The sequence below is a fragment of the Sander lucioperca genome, chromosome 6 (genome assembly GCF_008315115.2).
Source record: "Sander lucioperca isolate FBNREF2018 chromosome 6, SLUC_FBN_1.2, whole genome shotgun sequence".
NCBI classification, from domain to species: domain Eukaryota; kingdom Metazoa; phylum Chordata; class Actinopteri; order Perciformes; family Percidae; genus Sander; species Sander lucioperca.
In genome coordinates, this window is record NC_050178.1 from 9,119,292 (window position 1) to 9,142,785 (window position 23,494).

At 40.6% G+C, this 23,494-nt stretch overlaps 1 protein-coding gene across 2 annotated transcripts; it reads right to left on the minus strand.

Moving 5' to 3' along the window:
* Nucleotides 1-2,779: 2,779 nt before the first annotated feature.
* On the minus strand, nucleotides 2,780-23,248 carry st7l (suppression of tumorigenicity 7 like). Of its 2 annotated transcripts, XM_031302024.2 has the most exons (16): nucleotides 23,035-23,248; nucleotides 22,527-22,609; nucleotides 21,732-21,891; nucleotides 21,593-21,647; nucleotides 21,292-21,407; nucleotides 20,998-21,076; nucleotides 20,601-20,689; nucleotides 19,151-19,251; nucleotides 18,875-18,989; nucleotides 18,706-18,778; nucleotides 18,440-18,542; nucleotides 9,792-9,942; nucleotides 9,242-9,334; nucleotides 7,261-7,400; nucleotides 4,278-4,436; nucleotides 2,780-4,209 (listed from the first exon to the last, which is right to left on the minus strand). In XM_031302024.2, exons 1-15 carry the CDS (start codon nucleotides 23,201-23,203, stop codon nucleotides 4,341-4,343), a joined length of 1,623 nt encoding a protein of 540 aa, XP_031157884.1. In that variant the 5' UTR covers nucleotides 23,204-23,248; the 3' UTR covers nucleotides 2,780-4,209; nucleotides 4,278-4,340. The 2 variants fall into 2 exon arrangements, with proteins under 2 accessions (XP_031157884.1, XP_031157883.1); XM_031302023.2 differs by having other exon boundaries at nucleotides 18,706-18,989.
* Between the last annotated feature and the right edge of the window lie 246 nt (nucleotides 23,249-23,494).

Genomic DNA, 23,494 nt, shown 5'->3' on the forward strand with positions numbered 1-23,494 from the left:
ATTCAGCATTTTAACAACAATAAAACTGAGTACCTCCACAACAAAACAAAAATCACAAAAGGAAGTTGCACTGAAAGAGACATTTATTGTAAGTTTTGCCTTCAATCTCATCCAAGAGTAGTTACAATATTTTAAACAGTCTCCTGTCTTCAGCATGTACCCTTTATATTTCGGCTGCGCACTTTAAAATTTCACATTTCAAGTGTCACAAATTTAAACAGACTTATTACAGACCATGGAGTGAGATGCAAAACTGAATCTTTAGAGTAGACCGGGGTTATTAAAAATATAATAAAGTGGCCGGGATATAATAAATATTTGCAATATCCTGTAGTAACGCACTGTGTCATTACATTACCCTTTTCTACTTTTTCACAAGTATGTTTGCCATTGTTACTTGGCTGCTGTTTTAATAATACTAATCATTGATCAATCAACAGTTCTGTTATAAATTACATTTTCTGAAGGCATCTATGTATCAAATTGAATCCATCAAAATTGAACAGAGTTGCCACTAAACTTGACATTAATACTGTAGGTGCAGTAAATTCCAAATTGGTGTGTTTAACTATTGTGATGTACTAAAAGGCACTTTATTATCACAATTTATTATTACAAGTAGAGTGAAGAGTTGTCAGTATAATGTCACTTACAGTAGATCCTGGTGTACAGTAGATGTTGTAGTCACCAATAATGTAAGAACTATCAAGTAACATAACTTCACAAAATAAAGTAAACAAGTCCCCCTTAAGTAGTTTCAAATGAAATTAAAGCTGCAAGCAGCGATGGACGGGCCCTCGCTCCTCTGCGCGCGTCGGGGTTTGCGCGGCACTCAGACACCGCAAATCGTCACCAATGAAAAGGGAACTCCCTGCTGCGTTCAATGATACCTCACACAAGACTCTACCTTAGATGGGTCAGCATTTATGAAAGGGGGCGTGGCTTGAACATAGGGGGTGGGCCAAACCATCACCAATGAAGAAGTAACTCTCTGCTGAGTTCATTGATACCTCACACAAGACTCTACCTTAGATGGGTCAGCATTTATGAAAGGGGGCGTGGCTTGAACATAGGGGGCGGGCCAAACCATCACCAATGAAGAAGCAACTCTCTGCTGAGTTCAATGACACCTCACACAAGACCCTACCTTAAACGGTTCAAATGTTATGAAAGGGGGCGTGGCTTAAGCATAGGGGCGGGCCAAACCATCACCAATGAAGAAGCAACTCTCTGCTGAGTTCACTGACACCTCACACAAGACTCTTCCTTAAATGGGTCACCAGTTATAAAAAGGGGCGTGGCTAAATTATAGGGGCCGGTTCAACCCATCACCAATTAAAAAGGAAGTCTCTGCTGAGTTCAATGATACCTCACACAAGGGTCAACCTTAAATCGTTCAAATGTTATGAAAGGGGGTGTGGCTTAAGCATAGGGGGCGGGCCAAACATCACCAATGAAGAAAGAACTCTGCTGAGTTCAATGACACCTCACACAAGACTCTACCTTAGATGGATCAGCATTTATGAAAGGGGGCGTGGCTTAAGCATAGGGGGCAGGCCAAACCATCACCAATGAAGAAGCAACTCTCTGCTGAGTTCAATGACACCTCACACAAGACTCTACCTTAAACGGTACAAATGTTATGAAAGGGGGCGTGGCCTCAGTAAGTGGGCGTGGTTATATTATAGGGACCGGCTTATTATCACATGTAGACCACACATTCTAAGTTTCATGTAAATCGGATGATGTTTGTCATATAAGGCGCATTTCCTGTTGCCAGCGGGGGGCGCTATGACCAAAAGTCAAATATGGCCTGTAGGTGTCCTCAGGCCTGGACCCTTGTCAATCTTGAGAATTTTCGGGCAGATACGACAACGTACACTCAAGTTACAACAATTTATTTGTTCATCGCTTAACACTCAAAATGGCCGCCACGCCACGCCCACACCGTCAAACGAAAAGTTTTTCTTTTAATAACTTTTCATCTTTAAGGTGTTGGGATGATAGAGACCAAGTTTGAAGTACATCGGATGAAATCTCTAGGAGGAGTTCGTTAAAGTATAGCACCTTGACTTTTAGGCCTACTTCCTGTTGCCACTAGGGGGCGCTATGACTTTAAGTAAATATCGGCCTTTATTTGTCCTCAGGGTTGGACTCTTATGAATCCTGAAAAGTTTCGAGCCAATCGGACAATGTACACTCGCGTTACACCCACTTCCTGTTTCGGCGGCGAAACGCACAAAATGGCCGCCCCGCCACGGCCATGCCCTATGACGAAAAGTTTTTCTTTTAACAACTTTTCATCTTTAATGTCTTAAGATGGCACAGACCGAATTTGAAGTTGATTGGATGAAATCTCTAGGAGGAGTTCGTTAAAGTACGACATGTGGAAATGGCCAAAATCGCACTAATTTCGAACTTTGAAATCAAAATGGCGGACTTCCTGTTGGGCTTAGGGTATGGCTTCAATGACGTTTTTTGTACATCTTGACATGATACATATGTGTACCAAGTTTCGTGAGTCTACGTTAAACGCACTGCAGGGGCTCAATTTTTTTAACTTTGTAGGGGGCGCTAGCGAGCCATTTTTGCGTGCCTATTCCCGAAACCCTTAAAATACGTAAATTTTCACCAGACTTGATACGACCGCCAAATTTGGTGAGTTTTTGAATATGTTAAGCCCCTCAAAAAGCCAATTCATTTGCCGGGAAAAGAATAATAATAATTCCTTCAGTTTCAATAGGGCCTTCGCCGCTGTCGGCGCTCGGGCCCTAATAAACCTGTTAATGTAATAAAATGTGGGATGATGTTGCATTATGTTCTCATCATCAACGACTAAGTGTTGTAATGTGTCAATCATTAAGTTTTACATCGATAATAGGATTATATATTACATGGACAGGCTTTTTTTACGATTTAGAACCAGGCACATTTGTTTCTGACAGGTTATTACATTATCGGTTAGTTTTTACATTATACTTTACAACAAGGTGATGCTGGCATCTTTAGTTTGATAAAACTAAAAAAAAAAATATCAGAACTAAACCAGTTACAGAATAATCAACTGAACAGACACAGAATGAACAGACACAGTCAAAGGCAAAGCAAGTGATTTTGTACATACAAAGTAAAATAATAGCTTGCTTTGTACAATATGTCTGTGCGCGTCTGTTCATTTTGTCACCTATTTCCAAATGCTTCTCTGTGGGCTTGTCTGTGTATTTAGAACTACTTTAACATCATGTATTACAACTATAGTAAGTTGCCTGTGCCGGTTTATTCTCTGTATGACTATGGCAACGTCTGCCTCTTTCATTTTTGTTTGGTGTTTGACTTATATGTTAACACACTGTAGTGCAATCAGCAGAAATGAGTGATGCCATGACAGGCCTAACTGTGACCAGTGATGATCCCATTTACATTTCGATGTTGCAGGGGCGGCGGTTGCCCTAGTGATGTAGTGCTGGGGTGTCATGCCATAGTAACAACTGTTAAACTGCAGAGGCGTTGTATACACTGCAGGCACTTTGAAGCTGTAAATCACAGCTTTTTTTTTCTTTTCTTACAGACGTTTAAATCTGCCCCACTGGAAGTCTGCGGGGCACTAAGAGGTTGACATAGGACACAGAGGTTCTCATCCCAAATACCCAATGGGATCTTTTGTGATACACATAAATAATTTAACAGGGAAAAGAGGGGTAAAGGATCATATCAGTGAACATATTCTACAAGATGTACATATTGTTGTTTGTGTTTTCTGTTGTCAGTAACACACTGGTTAAAACTCATCTGACATTAGTTAGAGAAGTATTAAAAACATGCTTTTTTCATGATTTAATTAAATTTATTATTGTGATGGAGCAGAGGAGTGCCTCTATTGAATTCCTAATTTGATTTTTGCACCAAATATATGCAGCCAGGCTTTGTGGGATACACAAAAACTTGAATTTGCCCAGTGCTAACATCATGGCTAATGAACGACCCTGTGCAATCGTTGATGAAATGCAAATGGTATTCTCTAAATGTGCTCTTGGAAAAACTGTGGCTGCTGGAACAGTGTAGGAGAGCATCTTTAGAGTGATATTGCCATGTTGATACAACCTCAGCCAACATAATCAGTGACAATGCAGCAAGTGGACAGTAATGCTGAAGACAGGAGAGCAAACACTTTTTGTCTGAGGGTTTGGAGTGGTATTGGTGTGTGTGTATATTTGTGTCTGTGTGTGTGCGTGAGTGTATGTGTGTACGTGAGTGTATGTATGTGCGTGCGTGTCTGTGTGTGTGTGTGTGTGTGTGTGTGTGTGTGTGTGTGTGTGTGTGTGTGTGTGAGAGAGATGGGGTCAGATTCGAGTCAGCTGGTGCCAAAAACTGGACGGCATGAAGCTTTCCATCTTGTCTGCGAAGAAACCCAGGGGTGCAAAGAGTGTGCTGAAGAACTGAAAGAGAGTGAGAAAAAAAGCAGAATGAGCCTTCAGTTGAATGCCAGTAAAACCTCTTCCCACCAATTGTTAGTTAATGTTGAAGTAAAACACATAAAATACAATGTTATGGAACTTATATATTCTGTCTCAAAGCCGGAGGTAAAACATTTACAATAATATGATTCAAAAGGAACAAAGAAGAATGATTAAGAAAAATCAAGAGAAAGTACTGTCCTGAATAGAATAAGTTACATTTAAATGAATACTTTATTGCACCATAAAGCGAAGTTTAGTGTGTTTATAAGGACATATATTTGACCGCTTAGCCTGTTTTCCTTTCTGGAAACGAGACAGATGTGACATTAGGAGAGTCACCTGAACAATAGCCTTGCTCAAAAGCAAGGCTATTGTACAGGGGAAGGATGCAGTACAGATGCAAATCGCATTTGAGTTGCAACAGGGCGATCCACAGCTAAATATTTTTATATATGAAATCCAAAAGCTTCCCAAAGTATAGGGAAGACACAAACAAAGGAGCATTATTAAAGTATTTAGTATTAAACATTTTTAAACGTTTGTAGAAACAGTGCTGACAGTTTAATATACTTATCCGATTTGGAGATAAACTTTACATTATCCATGATTTATATGTCAACACTTTTATACATCAAATCAATCACGTTCATTCCTTTCTGTTTCTCTTTTGGTCTCCAAGTAGTGAAAAATAAACGAAGGGAAAGGAAATAAATGCTTTAATTGTGTAACGAATCACTGAATGACAAAATTTGCAAAAAAAAACTAATGATGGTGAATGAATTAACACTAAGAGCAAAGACCCTTGTAGGATAATTATGAAAAATATACTGTACTGCTGCTATCATAGTATAACTATAATATGACCATCACAAACAATGTATATTTTCATTCTATGTGTGTACTTTTGGCTGTTATCACACATCTTTATCCTGTCCCTGAGCAAATGGTCACATAAGCCAACAGCAGGTGTGTAACTGCATAAACCAATAGGATCACTTGATGCTGTGGCATTCACACCATTTAACTGTTAGATTATACAGCAAATATTATCTAATATAAATAGTACATTAATTTAGTATAACAAGTCAAGTAAGCAAAAAGTATTTTAGCAGCATATTTTAACATTTTTATGTTCTGCTGTCAGTTATAAAACAGCAGCAATAACAAATCTACCAAAACTTAAAAAGTACTCATACTTAGAACCTAGAAGGAGCAACTCAAACACTCATTTTTATGAGCAGGGCATATATCCACTTAGATCTAAGATTAAGATCTAGGATATTAGGTATGTGTATGATAGAGCATTTAAAATGCACATGTTACTAGTAGCAGTAGTAGTAACAGTGAAATGTCCTCTAAAATATTACAATACGGTTTCTCTCTGACACTACTTGAGGTGAGCTTGATACACTTGACACTTTAATAGTCTCATAAGTGGACGTATCAGCCTGGCCAGACAAGTGCAAATCAAGTACCCTTCTAAACCCAACATATTCAAATGACTATGCTATACATGTCTGGTGTCCATAAATAAAGGAAAGGCAGACTGCCACCATCATCCCTGTCTGGCCTTGCTTGGATGTTCTGTTCAAGTGCAGCAGATTCAGAGAAATCTGTTTTTCCTCAGAAGGCAGTGAGGACCTCTGTGTTCCTCTCTCAATGGTTTTCATGCACTCCAACTGAACATTACACAAACCAGGCTCGCCAGGGCTGCTGTATAAATCCTATCTGCCCCCAATCTTTCCCATAACAGAAGAGCACTAGATGTCCTCTGTGGCCTTGTTTTTGCTACAAGTCTATGTAAAGGCATGCCCTAATAAACAGGGCACCCATAAACAAAGGATTAGCCAAAGTAAGGATTTGCCAAACTGGCTAAAACAGATAACACAACACTTCTATAATAAATAAACAGCAAAAGGAAGCCATGCATGCACTCAAAGTTTCTGAAACTTTAAGGCAGTAAGCTACACTGTTATGTTTGCTATGGCGCTAAGCTTGCATTATTCAGCTGTGGTCACTGATAGCTTAAGTTGGGCTACAGCTTGTTTTGGCGGGAAACTGATTTTATAGGCCTACGACTCCCATGAGCCTCTAGTGATACTGACAGTGATGGAAGGCAGCAATTACCACAGGGATTAAAACGTTCAGGTTACAAACAACATCTAATTCAAATGGAAAAAGTCTCCTTGGCTGTATGTCTGTCCCAACCGTTCATCCAATTGATTTCACACTTGGCGGGTGTATTGCTGAGGACCCAAGGAAGGGCAGTGTCGAATGTGAACTCTTGAGATCTACGGGACATATTTGTTGTTGTTTTTTTTGTTTTTTTTATTGAGAGAGGGCCCCCATTAACTTTTACACCACCGAACAACATGCTGGGTACAGCTTGCTGTCCGTCGCTCGCTACATTACATTCAAGAACAGCTGCAGAAAGCGAGACCGAAGAGACAGGAGATGTTACATTGTAGCAATGTAACTTTCAGAATTAACACTTTTGTTCCTGGAAATAGCCTGGTCCCAAAAAGCTAGCTGTTAGCGAATTATGTGTATAGTCTAGCATTGCTAGGAGACACAACTATGTCATGGCAGGTGTCTTGCTCAGGACCCAAGGAAGCGCCGTGTCGAGTGTAAAGTTGTTTGGGTCAGCTGTTCTTGAGATAGCTGAAAGCAGCAATACCAGAGGCCAAGTGATCAGCCCGTTCTGACCAGGCATGTTTTGAATAGACTATTTGATTTAGCATCTACACATTTTACAACAGCAACTTTTGTAATGAAATTGAGATGTGTGAGTTGAAGTACTTACTGCTTTGGCAAAAACACCCATGAGCTCAGGGAACTGATGTGTGAGCATGGCCAGCATGGCAGTGAAGGAGCAAAGGCCTGCTGTGAAGAGGATGAAGAAGGGAAGCTCTTTCTTTGGGTACACAGACACCTCGTGGAAAGCTGGAGCAAAAATGAGAACGGTCAGCAAAAAGGGAGCAAGACAGGCATAACCAGTGCAGAAAAGAAAATATGAAGCATTTTGAAGAGACATGGGTTTTAAATAGTGAGAGGATGACTAATTACACAATCACATTGGGAGCAACTAGGCACATTAAAGCTGGGGTTAGCACTTTATTTTGGCATCATTTGGCACAAAAATCATAATAATCTTTCAGCATATTGAAATTCAAGTGACTTCTGCACCTCCTTCTTAGCTCTGTTTTCAGGCTTTAGAAAATCTAGCCTTCAAGGCAGACTTTGGCCAATCACAGGTCATTTCAGAAAGAGAGAATGTTTCTATTGGCTGTTCTGCAAATGCAATTGTGTGGGCATGTTCCTTCAGTAAAAGCTCTGTTTACAGTAACCAAAGACTCAGGGCTGCAGCTACTTTGCAGAGACTTTATTGTCATTAATCTCTAAACAGTACATAGAGGAACGAAATTGTGTAAAACTGCAGTCCTGTTTATTTTCCAGGGAGCAGACATTTGCTGTGAAAACAGTCTGGAGAGCTGGTCTGCTGAGGTTAGCCTTTAGCCTAGCACAGACATGCACGAAAAAATGCATGCTCTTGTGGGAATTGTCGGTTCTCTGAGTGTGGTCTAGACCTACTACTCTATCTGTAAAGTGTCCTGAGATAACATCTGTTATTAAGGGTGTCACTGAAATTAAATCACAATCTCGAATTTCGAATAAAAAAATGGAATCGTCGATGCTGCCACGCCCCCATGTCACGTCCGGTGGGCTTGTCAAGCAGAAAAAAACACACGCGTTGAGGTGCTGCAAGTCAACCTCCTCTAATTTAGCTACAGCCAGTCAAAACATAGCATGGCAACTGCAGATGCAGGAGACCCATCGACAGAACTTGAACCCCCTCCTCTTTCACTGAAGTCGCCGGTGTGGAAATATTTAGGATTTCCAGTGAGTTATTGAGTTGTTGACAATGTTCGACAAATCTCTGTCTGCTCAGCTGCTAAGACCACTGTGTTGGCTCAATGGTGTTTTAAGCCCCCAACCAAGCCTTCAAGGCAGCGCTGCGACCGTCGTCTTCAAGGCACCTAACCTTAACCATAACCATTGCCTATTCCTATTGCCTTCCAGGCAGTGCTGCCTGGAAGATGACGTTGGGGGCTTAAAACATCAAACACCGCTGTGCTGCAAAGCGTCTGCCCTCAGCATTGTCGGCAAACTTTTTTTTTTCTTTTTACTTTATTGAGAAATTGTCAAGTTTCCAATTCACTGAAGATATAAGTTATTGTTACATTTTAATAATTACATTTTATAAATATTTAATGTTAAATGTTTTAAATTTGACAATGTAGTGTGGTGTAGTGTTGTGCGAACAACGGTCAGATATTATATTGCATAAAAGTCTAGTCTAAAAATGGAATAGCAACCTGTGCTTTAAAAAAGAAGAAAAAATGTAAAAATCAAGAATCAAATCAAACTATGACCTTAGAATAGAAAATGTAATTGAATCGAGGATTTGGAGAATCGTGACACCCCTATCTGTTATGATTTGACACTATAAATACAATTGGATTGAATTGAATCTCTTATGGCAGGGCTTTACAAAAAAAAAGGGGCCATTCTTATAGAATTGCTGCGGGATGAAATGAATGATCAGTACTCGTAAACGTTACTGTATGAAGCCGGTGCATGCCTGTGCTCTGCGCCTGATGGGAGTAGCTGGACCGAGCGGCAAGAGGGAAAGAGCTGCAGGAGGATGTCTCACTCTATTTCAAATTCTACCCCCCACAGCTCTAATGGACTGCACACACGTAAGCTTTGGCTATTGTACTTACAGGGCAGCAGTTCCCTATCTGCTGTTTCTGTGCATCCTGGGTAGGGGTAAAACAGGTGACCCTTCTCCAGTGGGTAGGGAATTATCCTAAAGGCTGTAAAGACACACACAGGTGCAAATAGGAAATTGAATTAAGATGAATAACAGAACAAGTAGGACTTAAACACCATTTTCAGTAAATGATTTAAGTAGCAAAATATTATACAGTGACAACATACTAACAGCCTAAAAATTACAATAACATTCTTTCTGTGCTTCGTGTGAGCAATGATCTCATCCTTGTATAATCACAAGTAAAGTATTTGTGGGTGTGCATACATGACCTATGACACAACAATTAAAAAATGACAAGCAGCATACAAGGAAGATTCTCTATTGAAATACTGTATAATAGTGACTTCTGAACATACACAGAATGGAGGACTATTCAGTTTTAACAGAACCAAAGAAATAAAGTAAGAATTTCAAAACAACAAACAAATCATTTACATAAAAAAAACTTCATATACAAAGCAGTGATATTCAATAGAAGAAGTAATATTGATACTTACTGCCCTCCCAGGTGCAATGTAGTAGGTTTAAGGCTCCCTCTGCCCTCTTCCAGTGCTGCAGGTGGAAGAAAGCATATGCCACTGCCTCGCTGTCACCCCTCTTCAAGATGTGCTCTGGAGGGAGGATCAGGCTCTTCATCTCTAATAAGTACTGTAGACAGGAAGAGGAAGAAATACAAGTCTTACAGTACAATGCCTTAATGCGTTTTGGCTCCTGAACATGGTAAAGAATAGCAGAAGTGTCTAGTATAGGTGCACATTATACTGCTGTAAAAACCTGTGATAATGTGCAGTGCCTTTTGAATGCTTGTTGGGTATAACTGATGTCAGCTACAGTGGTATCAATATTTTTCTTTGTGAAATTCTATTTGCTTCAGCATAGTTCAGTCTTAGTGGCTCTTGCCAACAGTGCCTCATTCATATACTGTAACCACAGTCAGGTGCTCACACCACTTGAAGTCACATAAGCCAATTGTATAATACATTTCCAGCAAAATGGCAGTGAGCAGATGTAAAATTGTTGGTAACACCTTGGCTGGCCCAGACACGTGTGGGCTGAGATGAATACCATGTAATTTGCAACGTTCAACATTTGCACTCATTTGGAGGCATTTGATGTCATCCCGCTCCTTCTCCCTACAGCCTTTTATTGCATAAATGCAAAATGCTGGCAAAAAAATTTAAGATTTAGCAAGCAAACGAGACCCAAATGCTTTCCTAAGGCAATCAAACCACAACTAAAATACTAGTGTATATTTGCATTCTTACGTTCAACAGGTGGTGAGAAAGAGGCAAATCAATTGCAATGTCGCTTTGTTGTGCTGGATACTAAGTTTTTTTTAAGTTTTTTTTTTAAAAGGTCTGCCCCCTTGTGGTCAAAAATCAATTCATGCAGCTTTAATGGTTTTATTCACATCTCCTGTTTCTCAGTCACCACTTAACTTATTATATTGTGCAATTCCCTCTGGTTAACTCCCTGCAGACTGAAAACATGTTTTCTTCATGTGAGGTATTTGTTGACAGCCTTATTTTGCAATTGTTCAAGAAGGGAGGGAAATGCTTCCCAAAGCTCTCTGAGTGTGTGTTATTGTTACAGTACAGTACATTCATTCCATGAACATGTAACATCCCCCGCTCACCCCTCCTCTCTTCCCCTACTGTGTAAGTTTGTCCCAGTGAGTCAGTCGGTTCACTGTGCTGACAAAGGCCCACATTCCAGAGTTACAACCTATAGAACAGGTATGCTTCTGAAATAACAGAAAACAAGCATCTACAAACAACGCAAGTATATTGTGTGCTGCTTTTCTGCAATATATATTTTTAATTAAGGCCTAGCTCTGTCCATAGATAAGTCATTAACAGGAGTATGTTGACTTTGATGAACATGCTACTCTATGTAGTTCATGTCTGTGGTGCCCAGTGTGTTAAACAAAATCCATGTGCCAGGCTTGGGCCCCCTGGGCTGGATTCCCAGGCGGCCAGCTTCACAGCGCTCTGGATCTCAGACTGACACTTTGGGAAGGTTACCCCACAGCTAATCCTGTCTAATCCCTTCCATGGTCACAAGCTCAGCCAGCCATCCATCCATCCACCCATCCAGCCAGCCAGACCATGCTGCTTCACCCATCTCCCCCCTGCCTTACCCTCTTTCTCCACTCTCACCCTTATGATCACAGCCTGCACAGGCTCTACAACCTGGCTCATCCCTGTCTTCCTCCAACCCTCTTCCATGCTCCTTTAGCTTGCAAGATAAGAGCCTGGGTCCCCTGGTAATCTGTTTCGCTTATTTGGCAATGTCAGTCATGTCAATATTATCAATCTGCTTCCTCTACCTCTAGTACACTGCTGTACTAGCCATATTCATAAAATATTTTATAGTATTATGTTCTTGCCAGGCCCGCCTCACCCCTCTGTTGTCTGTTCCTCACTCACCACCTCCTGAATCTCTCACCCTCATGGGTAAAAGCTCAATCAAGCACGCAGCCACCCAACAGGCGTGAAGACTTCTCCTCACTTCACTCAAGCATTCCCGAAGACCGTCCTGTCTCCTGGCCTCTTCTCTTTCGAACCTGACACAGTCTGTAGTCATTACAAGGATCGGTAGCTAGAGACAACCAGAAGCTGCTGGTTTGACCTTCTCACTTATCCTGTCTGACTTACTTAAATCAGCTCTCTCTGCTGCTCCAGCCAAGACATTTGACTGTCCGCCTTCATCCTCCTCACCATTTCGGTCTCCTTTCTTCCGAGCACAAACCTTTAACCATCCTCTACTCCCTCGGCACCAGTGTGGAGGCAGCCAGCCAGCTCAAGAGGAAACCTACCACTTCTCTGTTGCAGAGCACAACTACTACAGTAACTGAAAAAAATGACATACATTTATTCGGTACAACAATTAAGGACATGCATGAAGAACCACATGATTAGTAGGAAGGTGATCTTAATTTGGGGCCCAATCTTAAAGTTCAGATTTGATCATCTGTAAGCGAGCCAATTTGTTATTCTGGATAAACCTGGATATTTTACAGTTTTACACATATTTCTACCTCCCTATTAGTCTGTTGCTAATAATGATTGGCCAGTATATGGCACGCTTGTAGGTCTGGGTCCTCTGTGCTTTAAGATTAACCATTTAGAGAGGCTGGCTGCTCAGCTGTCCTTCCACACATGCCACGGCATTAGACCTGGTGACACCTCAGTCCTCTTGTGCTGGCCGACCCCCCACCCCCACTCTCTCGTCCCCCTTTGCTTCTCCACTCCCCGTCGTCTCTTTGATGAAGGGATTGAGTTTCATGTGTTCTCCTTTTATCCCTGGGCAGTCATAAGCCCAGAGCATAACTCATAAGCTGCCTTCTGATTCTAATCTGCAGCACTTTGTTTCTCACAATGGGACACACAGGCAACAATGACATCAGCCTTGTAGTTGCTCTATAAAGGTCGGACAAACGTGTACAGTGAAAGAACAAAATAAATTAATAAAAACAAACAAAACAGGTGTTGCAGATTAAGAATGTCATGCAGTCAGTAAACAACGCTACTAGCTACGCCAAGCTCTACTGAGGACAGCGGACAGTGGCAGACAACTTACAGCATTTATCCCAAAGTGGGCCAGGATGAGACAATTCCTAACTACCCCCTTTGCCTTGCCTGAATCAAACCTTTTCCATCTTAATTCAGAACAAACCCAGGACTGCTGCTCTGTCTCAATTTACAAACCAAAAAGCCAATTTCAGAGGTACACTAAGCAACGGTCTGCATTTCTGAGCCTCGACTGGCGATCTGAGAACATGTCAACCAGAATGGGGTGAGATGAGAAACCGCCTTCCAAAGTGGAGTAAACTAGCAAGGTAGATGGGATTGGGTCCCCCAGACTGCTTCAAAATTAACATGTATGGACCAAAGTGGTGGTAAATGTAAATGTACAACAGATTCAGATAGCAGGAACACTTGATCAGTTGTCTAAGCATCCGACAAACTGTCAGTTCCTTAACCACTGGCTGGGGGAGAGGCTGATTGGAATGGACAGACAGATGGAGGAAAGGGTGTAAGAGGAGGGTGATTAATAGAGAACAGGACATAGGACAATAGGACAAGAAGATGAGGAGGAGAGGAAAATAGAAGAGAGGAGGAGGTAAATAGGAGCAAGATTGAGAACTATTGAGTGAAAGGGTGGGTTGTGTGGGAGGTGGGTGGGACTGAAGCATGTGTGTGTAGATGTGGGTTTAGTGTGTGTATAGCTTTTTGAGCGGTTTGAATAAGCTCATGTGATGTAGCCCAGTATGATATGTAACTTCGGCGGAGGCAACCGGTTCACGCCTCGCCGTCGTCCATTAATACCTGACAATGGACACCTCAAAGGGCATTAACCCGCTTATAACATGGTCACTTGCCAAATAACATCTTTTTAAAACATTAGTTTATATTTTAATTTGTTTTACAATTGAAATCTAAAGTTTATCCAAACAATAACTCAGTTTCTCTGGTTACGCCTGAAGGTAGGACTAATACCTGGAACAATCATTCCCATCCTATAAGGTTCTTATGCAATGCAAACGTTCACTCCTCCAGGAAATAGGAAAGACCTTAGATACGACTTGCCTCCCTTTAGCAACGGGAGATATTTATAGTCCGCTCAGCTCGTAGAACCGCGTAGAACCCTTCAGCTTAGCTACGAGCCAGAAAGCTAGCGCTATGCTAGCAAGATCCAAAGTCAATAACATTGTGTACAGTTGGCAATCAGTAAAAATCATTTGACAGTGTGTTGAACAACAAGACAAGCCAGCTATCCAGCCATGTCATGTCCCCAAAACAATATAACGACTTTTACGAACAATTTTATCTGCGATGTGTAACATTACTGTCGGCCGCAGCCTGAAGTAGCGACCTGAACAGTGAACGGGATGTGAGATAACGTTATTCGCTGTGAAACAAACATAGACAGTAACATTAATGGACAAAGCAACGCCGTAGACTTCCACAGAGACCAGTGAAGTCTATTAGAAGCACTTTTCCAGTGAGGGCTGAGCGTTACTGCGCAGCCTCCAACTGAGCTTGACGACGTAGATGTGACGTGAGCAACGTGTCTGAAAGTTGGAAGTCTTCTGGTAGCGGTGCCAGGATATATCTCAATCATTCCGAATCTTGCAGAGACGGAGAGCGTAGGTATATGTAAGGAGATAACATAGGCACAGGCTAATTATTGCTAACTAAAATGCTACTTAATATTAGTAATTAAACTTAAATAGCTAATGTAAGTCGAAACTGCCTGCGAGCTTCTCCTGTACTATACGGTAATTTGTCTACTATGCGACAGAAAGTTGCGTGGTTATGACACATTAATTAGCCTATTTTTACAAAAAACGTCTGCTACGGGGCCATAACGTGAGAGCCTTTTATACATTGTCGTGTTTCTTAAGAAATAAACAATGGACAAATAAAGTCTTTAAACACTTCAGATGTAAAGTTACTTGCTGTCAAATTGACGCCAAAATGAATGGCAGTCAATGGAATGCTAACGGCAGGTGATGGCTTGTTAGCATCAAAATGGCGCCATAGGAGGTACGCTTTGCGGATGCTCACTTACCCCCTTGGAAACAAAGTCAGTTCAGAGGGGCAGTATAACTTACTTTTTGCAGCTTGTGTGTTAGCGCCATCCTGTGGTGTTCAGAGGACGAGTTGAAAATAATAGATTCACATTTCCTTTTTGTTTTAATGTAGTGCATTCATTTAGAACAGTAGTTTCACCGGAACTCCTTTAGTAGGTGTCCTACATCACTTTTTATGGACACCCTGCAGCCAATCAGAATTGAGTATTCACCCAGACCATGGTATAATCATCTATAATCTCCTTGGCATGCTTGATAACACAGGCACACACTTGACCTAACATCGTTCCTTCATTCACTTCCACTTTCCATTGTTTTGTTTTTTTCTCGACTTTTACTTGATGTTACAAAATGCCCTATTAAAACTCGCACATACACACACATTCACACCTGGAAGCTACCTGATACAACCACAGTGTGTGGGTTAAAGGTCTTGCTTGAGGGCACCTCAGTGCTGGTAATGGTGGAGGGGAAAACGCTCCTCATTTTTTCCATACCCAGATTTATCCTGTTAGTCCAGGGACAAAATGGGCTACCGTCCTGTCACAATCCGATTTCAACCATGGCAACTGGTACATCAATGATGATGGTTGAGAAATAAAAAAATACACACTGACTCAGATTTGCCAAAGCTGCGCTACTCAGTTCAGTTCAGTACAGCGCTGGTATCTGTTAGGGCTTCTCTATAGCAACACAAACACACACAGGCTTTCTTATTGAGTCACCTTTGACACATCTCTCGCTGCCTTACACTGATATAAATTGTATGAATATTAGTGCTGTCAAACAATTAAAATATGTAACCACGATTAATCGCATTAATGTCATAGTTAACTCGCAATTAATCGCACATTTTTATCTATTCTAAATGTCCCTTGATTTTTTCTCATTTTGAATGCTCTTAACATGGAAAAGTGGATCGGCTTGGCTTTGACGAGGGGGCGGAGAATTCGCATCAGCTGTGTGCTTGGCCATCAAGTGGTATTTCAGACTGGACGTGCTGCGATGATAGCTCAGTTCACAACGACAAAACACACAGATCACTTTGGTCTTGTCAATGGAACCATTTGGCAACTTTTTAAAAGTAAACTTTCCATTCAGAATCTTATTGGCATCCATTTCGGTGTCTCGCGCTCGCCATCCACTCAAAACGTAACGTTAGCCTACTACTCTTTGGCCGGCTCGCAAGCCCAAACAAGTGTGTGCAGCGTGCCTGTTGTTTTGTTTCCGGTCTAGCTAGATCCGGTGTGGTGTTGTAGTTTTTCTAACGTTACTAGTTGTTGCAACAGCATGTGAAAAAAACTACAAAGTTTGCTAGGCCAAAAAGCACGTTAATCTTGCGATAAAAAAATTTACGCCGTTAAAATGGGTTTGCGTTAACGCTGTTAAAAACACGTTTAACTGACAGCACTAATGAATATATATATATATAGTATAGTATTCATTAGATTAAGCCTTACATGATGCTGTTAGGGTTAGTTTCTACAATATTAAGGAAACTAGAGTCAAATCTACACAAAAGTACAGAATTAGGCTCTAGGGAACTTTTGGACAAAAAGCCCTTTGCAGATCCTACTTAAGGGGGCAACAGGCCAGCTCATGTCTAAAAAGGCCACAGTCACAGGTGCACTCATCATGCCAGACAGACAACACAAAGCAACACCCCGTTACATTTTCACATCCAATGGGTCAAATAGGTAACACAACTCTGTTATGAGGCTTGAGTAAGTGCCAGATGCCAGTCAAATGCTGAAAGATGAGCCTACTAATAATCCTCTGTGAAAGGTTTGTTACAAATTTCATAAAGTTGGCCAACATCAGACTCTCTGTTTGGCTCAAACAGGGGATGAGGGAACATGAGAGAATAAGAAACAGGATGAGGGTACGTGATGGAGAGTATATGGCTGCCTCTGGGCGCAGCCGGGAGGGAGTAGTTGGAAACATTGAAAATGAGGGCCTCACTTTAATATCAAAGGCTGGATCAAAGTGCTGGCTAACACCCCTGCACCACCCACCCACACACAGATTCTCTTTCTTTCTCTCTCTCTCTCTCTCTCTCTCTGTCTCTCTCTCTCAGAAAAGGAGTTCATGAGATGAAAGACCTCCACACTACAAAGGCTAAACTGAGACAAAACTCTGCTGCAACCAACTAGTTGTGTATGACTCTGTGTGTGCATGTGTGACATCTAATCCTGTGGGAACTGGTGTGAAAGGCCAGAGAGATACCCAATTGTAGTCTCATGTTATCTCTGGTTCAGTTGTATATAGAGCTGCTCTCTTATTATGCAAAACTGTGACCAATCTGTTATAGGTTCACCATTTTTCTTGGGACCCAAATGTGGAATTCAAACTAAACTAACTGCAAAAACACATAATGCATGTATGATTCCCAAAAATACTGTATTGTCTAGTAACAGTAACTGATGATTAGGCGAATGTGCCCATCAAACATACAATATTGTCCCATTTAATTGTATTGAATTGATTAATACTAAATACACCTAAATACAAATCACCTAAATTACTGAAATAGAGAAAGAATAGACAAATGCACACATACAAACCAAACTTTAGGATCTAAAGCTGACACGTCAGGTGTGATAAAAATGAGCTCCTGTATTTAGACCTACACTGACACCTGCTGGTGAGCCAGTATATGGCATGTCTGGAATGAAGACTGCTCTATTTGTAAGTTGCACCACATGTAGTCTCGCTTTGGCAGACCCTTCTCCAAAGCGCACTGGAGGAGAGTCTGTCTACTCCACATAGCATTCGGGGATGGGAGGAAAACGTTCTCTGGTTTATTGGCATTTCTTTAAACCAATCAGAATCGTCTTGGGCAGTGCTAAGCACTGCTGCAAAATAGGCTCGGAAGGAACTGTTTGGTGGAACATGTGTAGGTTTAAAAGCAGTTTTAGTCATGCAACAGAAAACTCAGATTGGACAGATAGTCTAGCTAGCTGTCTGGATTTACCCTGCAGAGATCTGAGGAGCAGTTAACCATAGTCCTCATAAATCCATCGGAGTTTAAAATCCCAACACAAAGGAAGCCCAAGGCAACAGATATCCGGCCTAAATGAGTGAAATCCGGCAGATTTTCCAGCGGCAATGGAGCAATCCCGGAAGTGGAACGTCAAGGATGTAGACTACACCACATGTTACTGTTGACATAACTCACCTACAGTATAATTGTCTGACTGATCGTTTTCCTGTCTACCAGTGTCTTCTGCATGTGACCTTTACGCATGTGAGACCTGCGTGATCACACTGAATATAGAAATAATAGGATTAAAAAAATATACCCAAACCACCTGCAGTATAGCAACTGCATGGATGAAAATAAACTGTAACAGATACATTTCATTAAGAGTGTGGAAATCAGACAGGATGCGTGCAGCCCGGAGACCAGAGATCTAAATAAAACATAATGTGGACAATTGTGGAAAAGGACACAAGCGCAATATCACATCATTAAGTGATCAAAATGATTCGTGGCCCACAACAACCATCAGAATATATGTGACACTCATTAGTCTCATGACTGACCTTTGGCACATGTGGATTGAACTCAACAGCTCTGTGTATGGCCTCCACAGCATTCATCTCTGCTGTGCTTAGCCCTCTCCGTGACGCTGCCTCTGGAGAGAACCTGAGACAGAACACCTCATATGACACACTGTTGCTGCTCACAAAGTTATGAAATGCTGCTGTTAGAGCAGCTGTATTAAAACAGGTTTTAAGAGACACTGATGTTGAATGGTATGCAAGGCTCAAAATATTTTTTAAACTATTTGAACCAAAGGGACACATACTTATCTGATACAGCCCGTGCTTTTAACAGTGCAGATGTGTAGCATATAGTGGCGGATTTCGGCAAGCTGATGTCTACAATGGCAGAGGAAATTGAGGTCATGTCACATATGTCATACATTTTCAAGAATGATTTAATGGCACAAACATAGTATGATAAACGTGCGTTACCATCATATTTGGCAAGGACTGCTTGGACATCAGCATATGCCTGAAGCTCTAGAAGTGCCTCCAAGAGGTTTTCATGTATATTTAACATTCCCAAAAGTGGAAACTCCTTCATTAACTGTAACAAGAGAAAGTATCATACATTAGCAATGCAATATGTTAGTACTACTTTGCTACCATTGTTTTAAATACAGTAAACATGTTGCCTCGGTTACTCCGTTGCATGAGTAATTTGACATTCGCACACTATAGTTGTAAACACTACGAGGTGCTACTCACGTCTCTCATCATTTTCACTGCTTCTTTAATCCGTCCCAGCTTGCGTGCACACATTGCCAGTCTGCGTTTAATGTACACCAGTAAGTTGATATCTTTTCCAGCTGTGGATGGCAAACAGAAAATATGAGACATTTAACAAACAAATCACGTATCAGTCCATAGAAATTTAAAACAACATGGATCAAATTGTATTATTATGTATAATACAACTTCATACTAGATTTTGTGGTCTTGTGTAAAGGAAAAGCATTGATTGCATTGATAGAATATTGCACTTGTGATTACATCCTTCATCACAGGTGGGTGTGGAAAGATCTCTGATGTCTATTATATTTTTTACTCCAATTACCTGCGATGTGGAGTGCATTCTGCAGTGCTGCACTGCACAGGGTCGTGTCGCACAATCAGGACTAAAAGCGGCTGTAATTATTCCTTAACTAGTTAGGTATCTACCTGCTACTGTTCCTCATGGTTTACAATGGGCGAGTACTTAATGTATATTCAAATTAGGGCTGCAGCTATCGATTATTTTAGTAATTGAGTATTCTACCGATTATTCCATCGATTAATCGGATAACAACCAAAACAATAACAACCTCAAACTAAGGCATACATTAAACATACATAAACATTACCTTAAGTTGTGCAACTTAACTTTCAGAACTACAAGTTTCAACCTGAGACTGATCTGTATATAGGCCTATAAGTATATGTAAGTTATACTTAACCTATTTTCATTTATATATTTTATTACAATGTCACACAGCTCTGTTACACTTATGCTAGTAGATCGTTGATCAGCCGTTTCTCCATGAAGAGAGAGAGAGAGAGAGAGAGAGAGAAAATGGTGCGCAACAATCAGCTGTTTTTCCGAAGGGATAGTCAACAAGTTGGCTCTTTAGATCAAATTGTGGTCACCACTACGTATTTTCTTGTCTTTGTTTTTGGTAGTTGTTGTGTTTGGTGTAGTTTCATCGTCCATACAACTCTGTGATTTACTTTTGTCGGGTCCGCTTCGTGGAATGAATGATTAAGTTAGACTCAATGTTTTCTGTTGAGATGCTGAAGCATTGACGTTGTGCTATTATTGTGGTAAGCTAGTTTTATTTTGCAGTAGACACACTGTACAGAGTTTTCGTTTTAATTACGTCTGAACTGATTCCAAACATGGACACTTTCTGTCGTTTTCTCCAGCCTGTCTCTTCTCTTAGCCCCTCACTATGTACGCTCTCTTTCTTAATTTTGTAAACGGCGCCGTCAGTTTCATGTCATGTGTCGCCAGCAGTGTCAGACCGGTGTGCGACAGTAATAATCATCCGTGAGCGATACGTTTGTAACGTTGTTTAAACAAAGCTTCGCGGCAAATCATTTTGCATCGAGGATTTTTAGTAATCGAATTATTCGAGTTACTCGAGGAATCGTTTCAGCCCTAATTCAAATCCATTCTTACCGATACTTAGTGCTTTTTTGAACAGGCGTTCAGCTTCTGTGATGGTTGTGGCTTCTTCCTCTGCTAAGAGCACATAGGCTGCAGCACATCTGCACACAAATGTAAGACACAAAAGGACAGATTTTCAACAGCCCATACCATTTGCATGCACATCCAAAACATAATGCAATCAAGGTAATAACCTAAGTATTAAAGCGCCCATAAAAAGGCCATAATAACATATTTACATTAATGTATGCTCTTATCTGAAGCAAGCACAATCCCAGTTACTTACTTTGAGTACTACCATTTTAACTTCATTACAAAAGTAGATGCTATTTAAAAGATATGTTCATAGGTACAGTATTTAGGTAGACAATATATAACGGGTGTGATAATGTGTAAGAGTAGGACTCACTCATGGTTCATTTCTATGGCCTGGTAAGCTGCTCTGATCCTGGCCTGAGGATTTCTCTCTCTCCAGGCTTTCTGCATCACTGTAATGAGATGATGAACTCAAGCTTATTATAGATGCCACCTTACAGTCCTGACTTATTTCATTGTATGCGTCCAAGTCAAAAGCACCAAAAAATAAACAAAAAGCATTTCTGTCTGAACATTTTCAAAGAACCAGAGAAATATTTTCCAGTCAAATAAATATCTCTGTTTTTTTTACTAAACTGGGGATTTAGTTTGCATATGATTAACTCACCAGCATCTTCTGGTCTTAACTGTGGAATGTCTCCTGTGAAGAAAGTCTGATGGTCTTGAGCAGACAGGTTCATATCATAGTATGTTAAGGGTTCCTTCCCTGTTACCCAGGTGTACCTGTAGTGTAACATATAAAATACACAGCTACAGTTTTATGATGCACAATGAATCAAATGAAATTGTCTTTCTCCAAAACCCAAAGTAAGTTTTAGAGGGTATGCATCTTTATGTATAGTTTCACATTATGAACCATCCATTTTAAGTAGTAAAATCACATAGCTAAATAACTTAATCACACATACCTGTTGTATTCTGCTCCTCTGAACAGATTCAAAGGATTCCTCCAGACCTTACACTCTACCGAAAGAAATATATTGTTATTACTGCTAGTAGTATTATGGATAGTATGTCTGTTATAGTTTGTACTGTAAACATATTTACCTGAAACACTGGGCCTAGGCTCTGCCTCTCCATTAACTGATGCGAATAGACCAGTCGTGGAGCTGCTCTCCACTCCACCCAGAAGAGGACGCAGGTGGCTTACTGACACTTGTTCAATAAATGAGGTCCCATATTTACGAAAATACCACCACTCAAATATCTGTGGTGAGAACACATATGGAAACAACATGCTTTACACAAAAAGTATATGATAAGACAACAATTACTCAGTTATCCCTTAGTGGCAATTGCTATTATATCACTAGACTATCATGTAGTCCACCATGGCCCATTGTGCAATTTAACCTCTGTCCAAATTGCCATAAAACATAAAAGACACAAGGCTCTGTCACTGTAATGACAATGAACTTGTGAGCTGACATTTTTATTAAGTGAGTATTACCTTTTATTTTCTTCCCTGTCAAAAATCTGTCAATTGTGTACATTACATGCCATTTTTCTGTCTGCATACATCTGGCTAACCTTAATCTACGTAGCCTTGCCAACACTCTTGTTTGTTTGTTTGTTTGTTTATTGCTTCCAAATGATTCTGATTCATTCAACTTTTGTTTCATATTGTATCTGTATTGTATTTAATGGTGACATTTCTCTAAAACAAGGCTTCCGCTCATGTATGTCAAATCATTGATTCCTGAATAAGAGTTCAGGATTTAGGACGAGGTCATTGCAAGCTGTCTACCATTTGCCTATTAGCAAATACATTTTTTTGCAAAGGGTAACTAACTATTTAACACATGTTCTACGGTGCAATAAATAACTACGGTGATAACTTACAAGGATGAGTCCAGAGATGAGAGAGGAGGTTCCAGTGAGAGCCACATAGAATTTGGGGGTCAGTGTATTCAAAAACACTGAGGCTGAAAGAAGAAGAGGTGACAGTCAGTATTGTCATAATGCAACTAGAACTGTGAGAAGTTGTGACCATGCAATAAAATGCATGTCAGTGCCAAGAGAAAAACATTGGCAGTGGGTCTAGTAGACAGTAGCAGGTGACATGTAGCCGCATACATTATCTCGATTATATGATGACCAAAGCAGCATAAAATAATACATTACCGAATTATGATTAGGTTACATACAATACACGCTGCCGTTAAAAAAATAAAATAAATAGGAGCTGGCAATAGATGTAAAAACTCGACTTGAATCTAACCAGAAATTCGCCTCTATTTGTTCTTGAATGAGTCAGACACCGAACTGTCAAAACAGCTCCCGCTTGCTGTCGGCTAAAGAAAGATACCAGTAGGCTAACAATAGCTAGCTAGCAGTCGCATTAATTCACCTGAGGTTAGAGTTTCCTGCAGTTTCAGCGGGCTCCACAGGACGTATATCATGATCAGCACCATGCCGAACCAAATGAAGCACACATAGGTCCATGACCAAGAGAGCCAAGACTTTAATTTCTCTGTAAATCCGAGAGATTGGGGATTACTACCAGCGGTGTCCTCCATGTTTCTCCGGATGCCTGTAAACAGAGGAGTCACGTGCTCTAAAAGTAAGACGACTTTTATTTTGAAATATCTACAAAAATCCACTTCCGGTGACTACAGAAAGAATATTCATTCATTTTCTACACGAATACTAAGTGTTGTTTGTTCATCATCTAAACTACATAAAATATTAACAACAACAGAAATCGTCGGTCAAACGTTTTGCAGTTGAGTTTAACACAAATCCAAACGTATGTCTGGCTTTAGAGAATGAGTAAGTGACAAGCTATTCCAAAACATAGATTTTAGTTG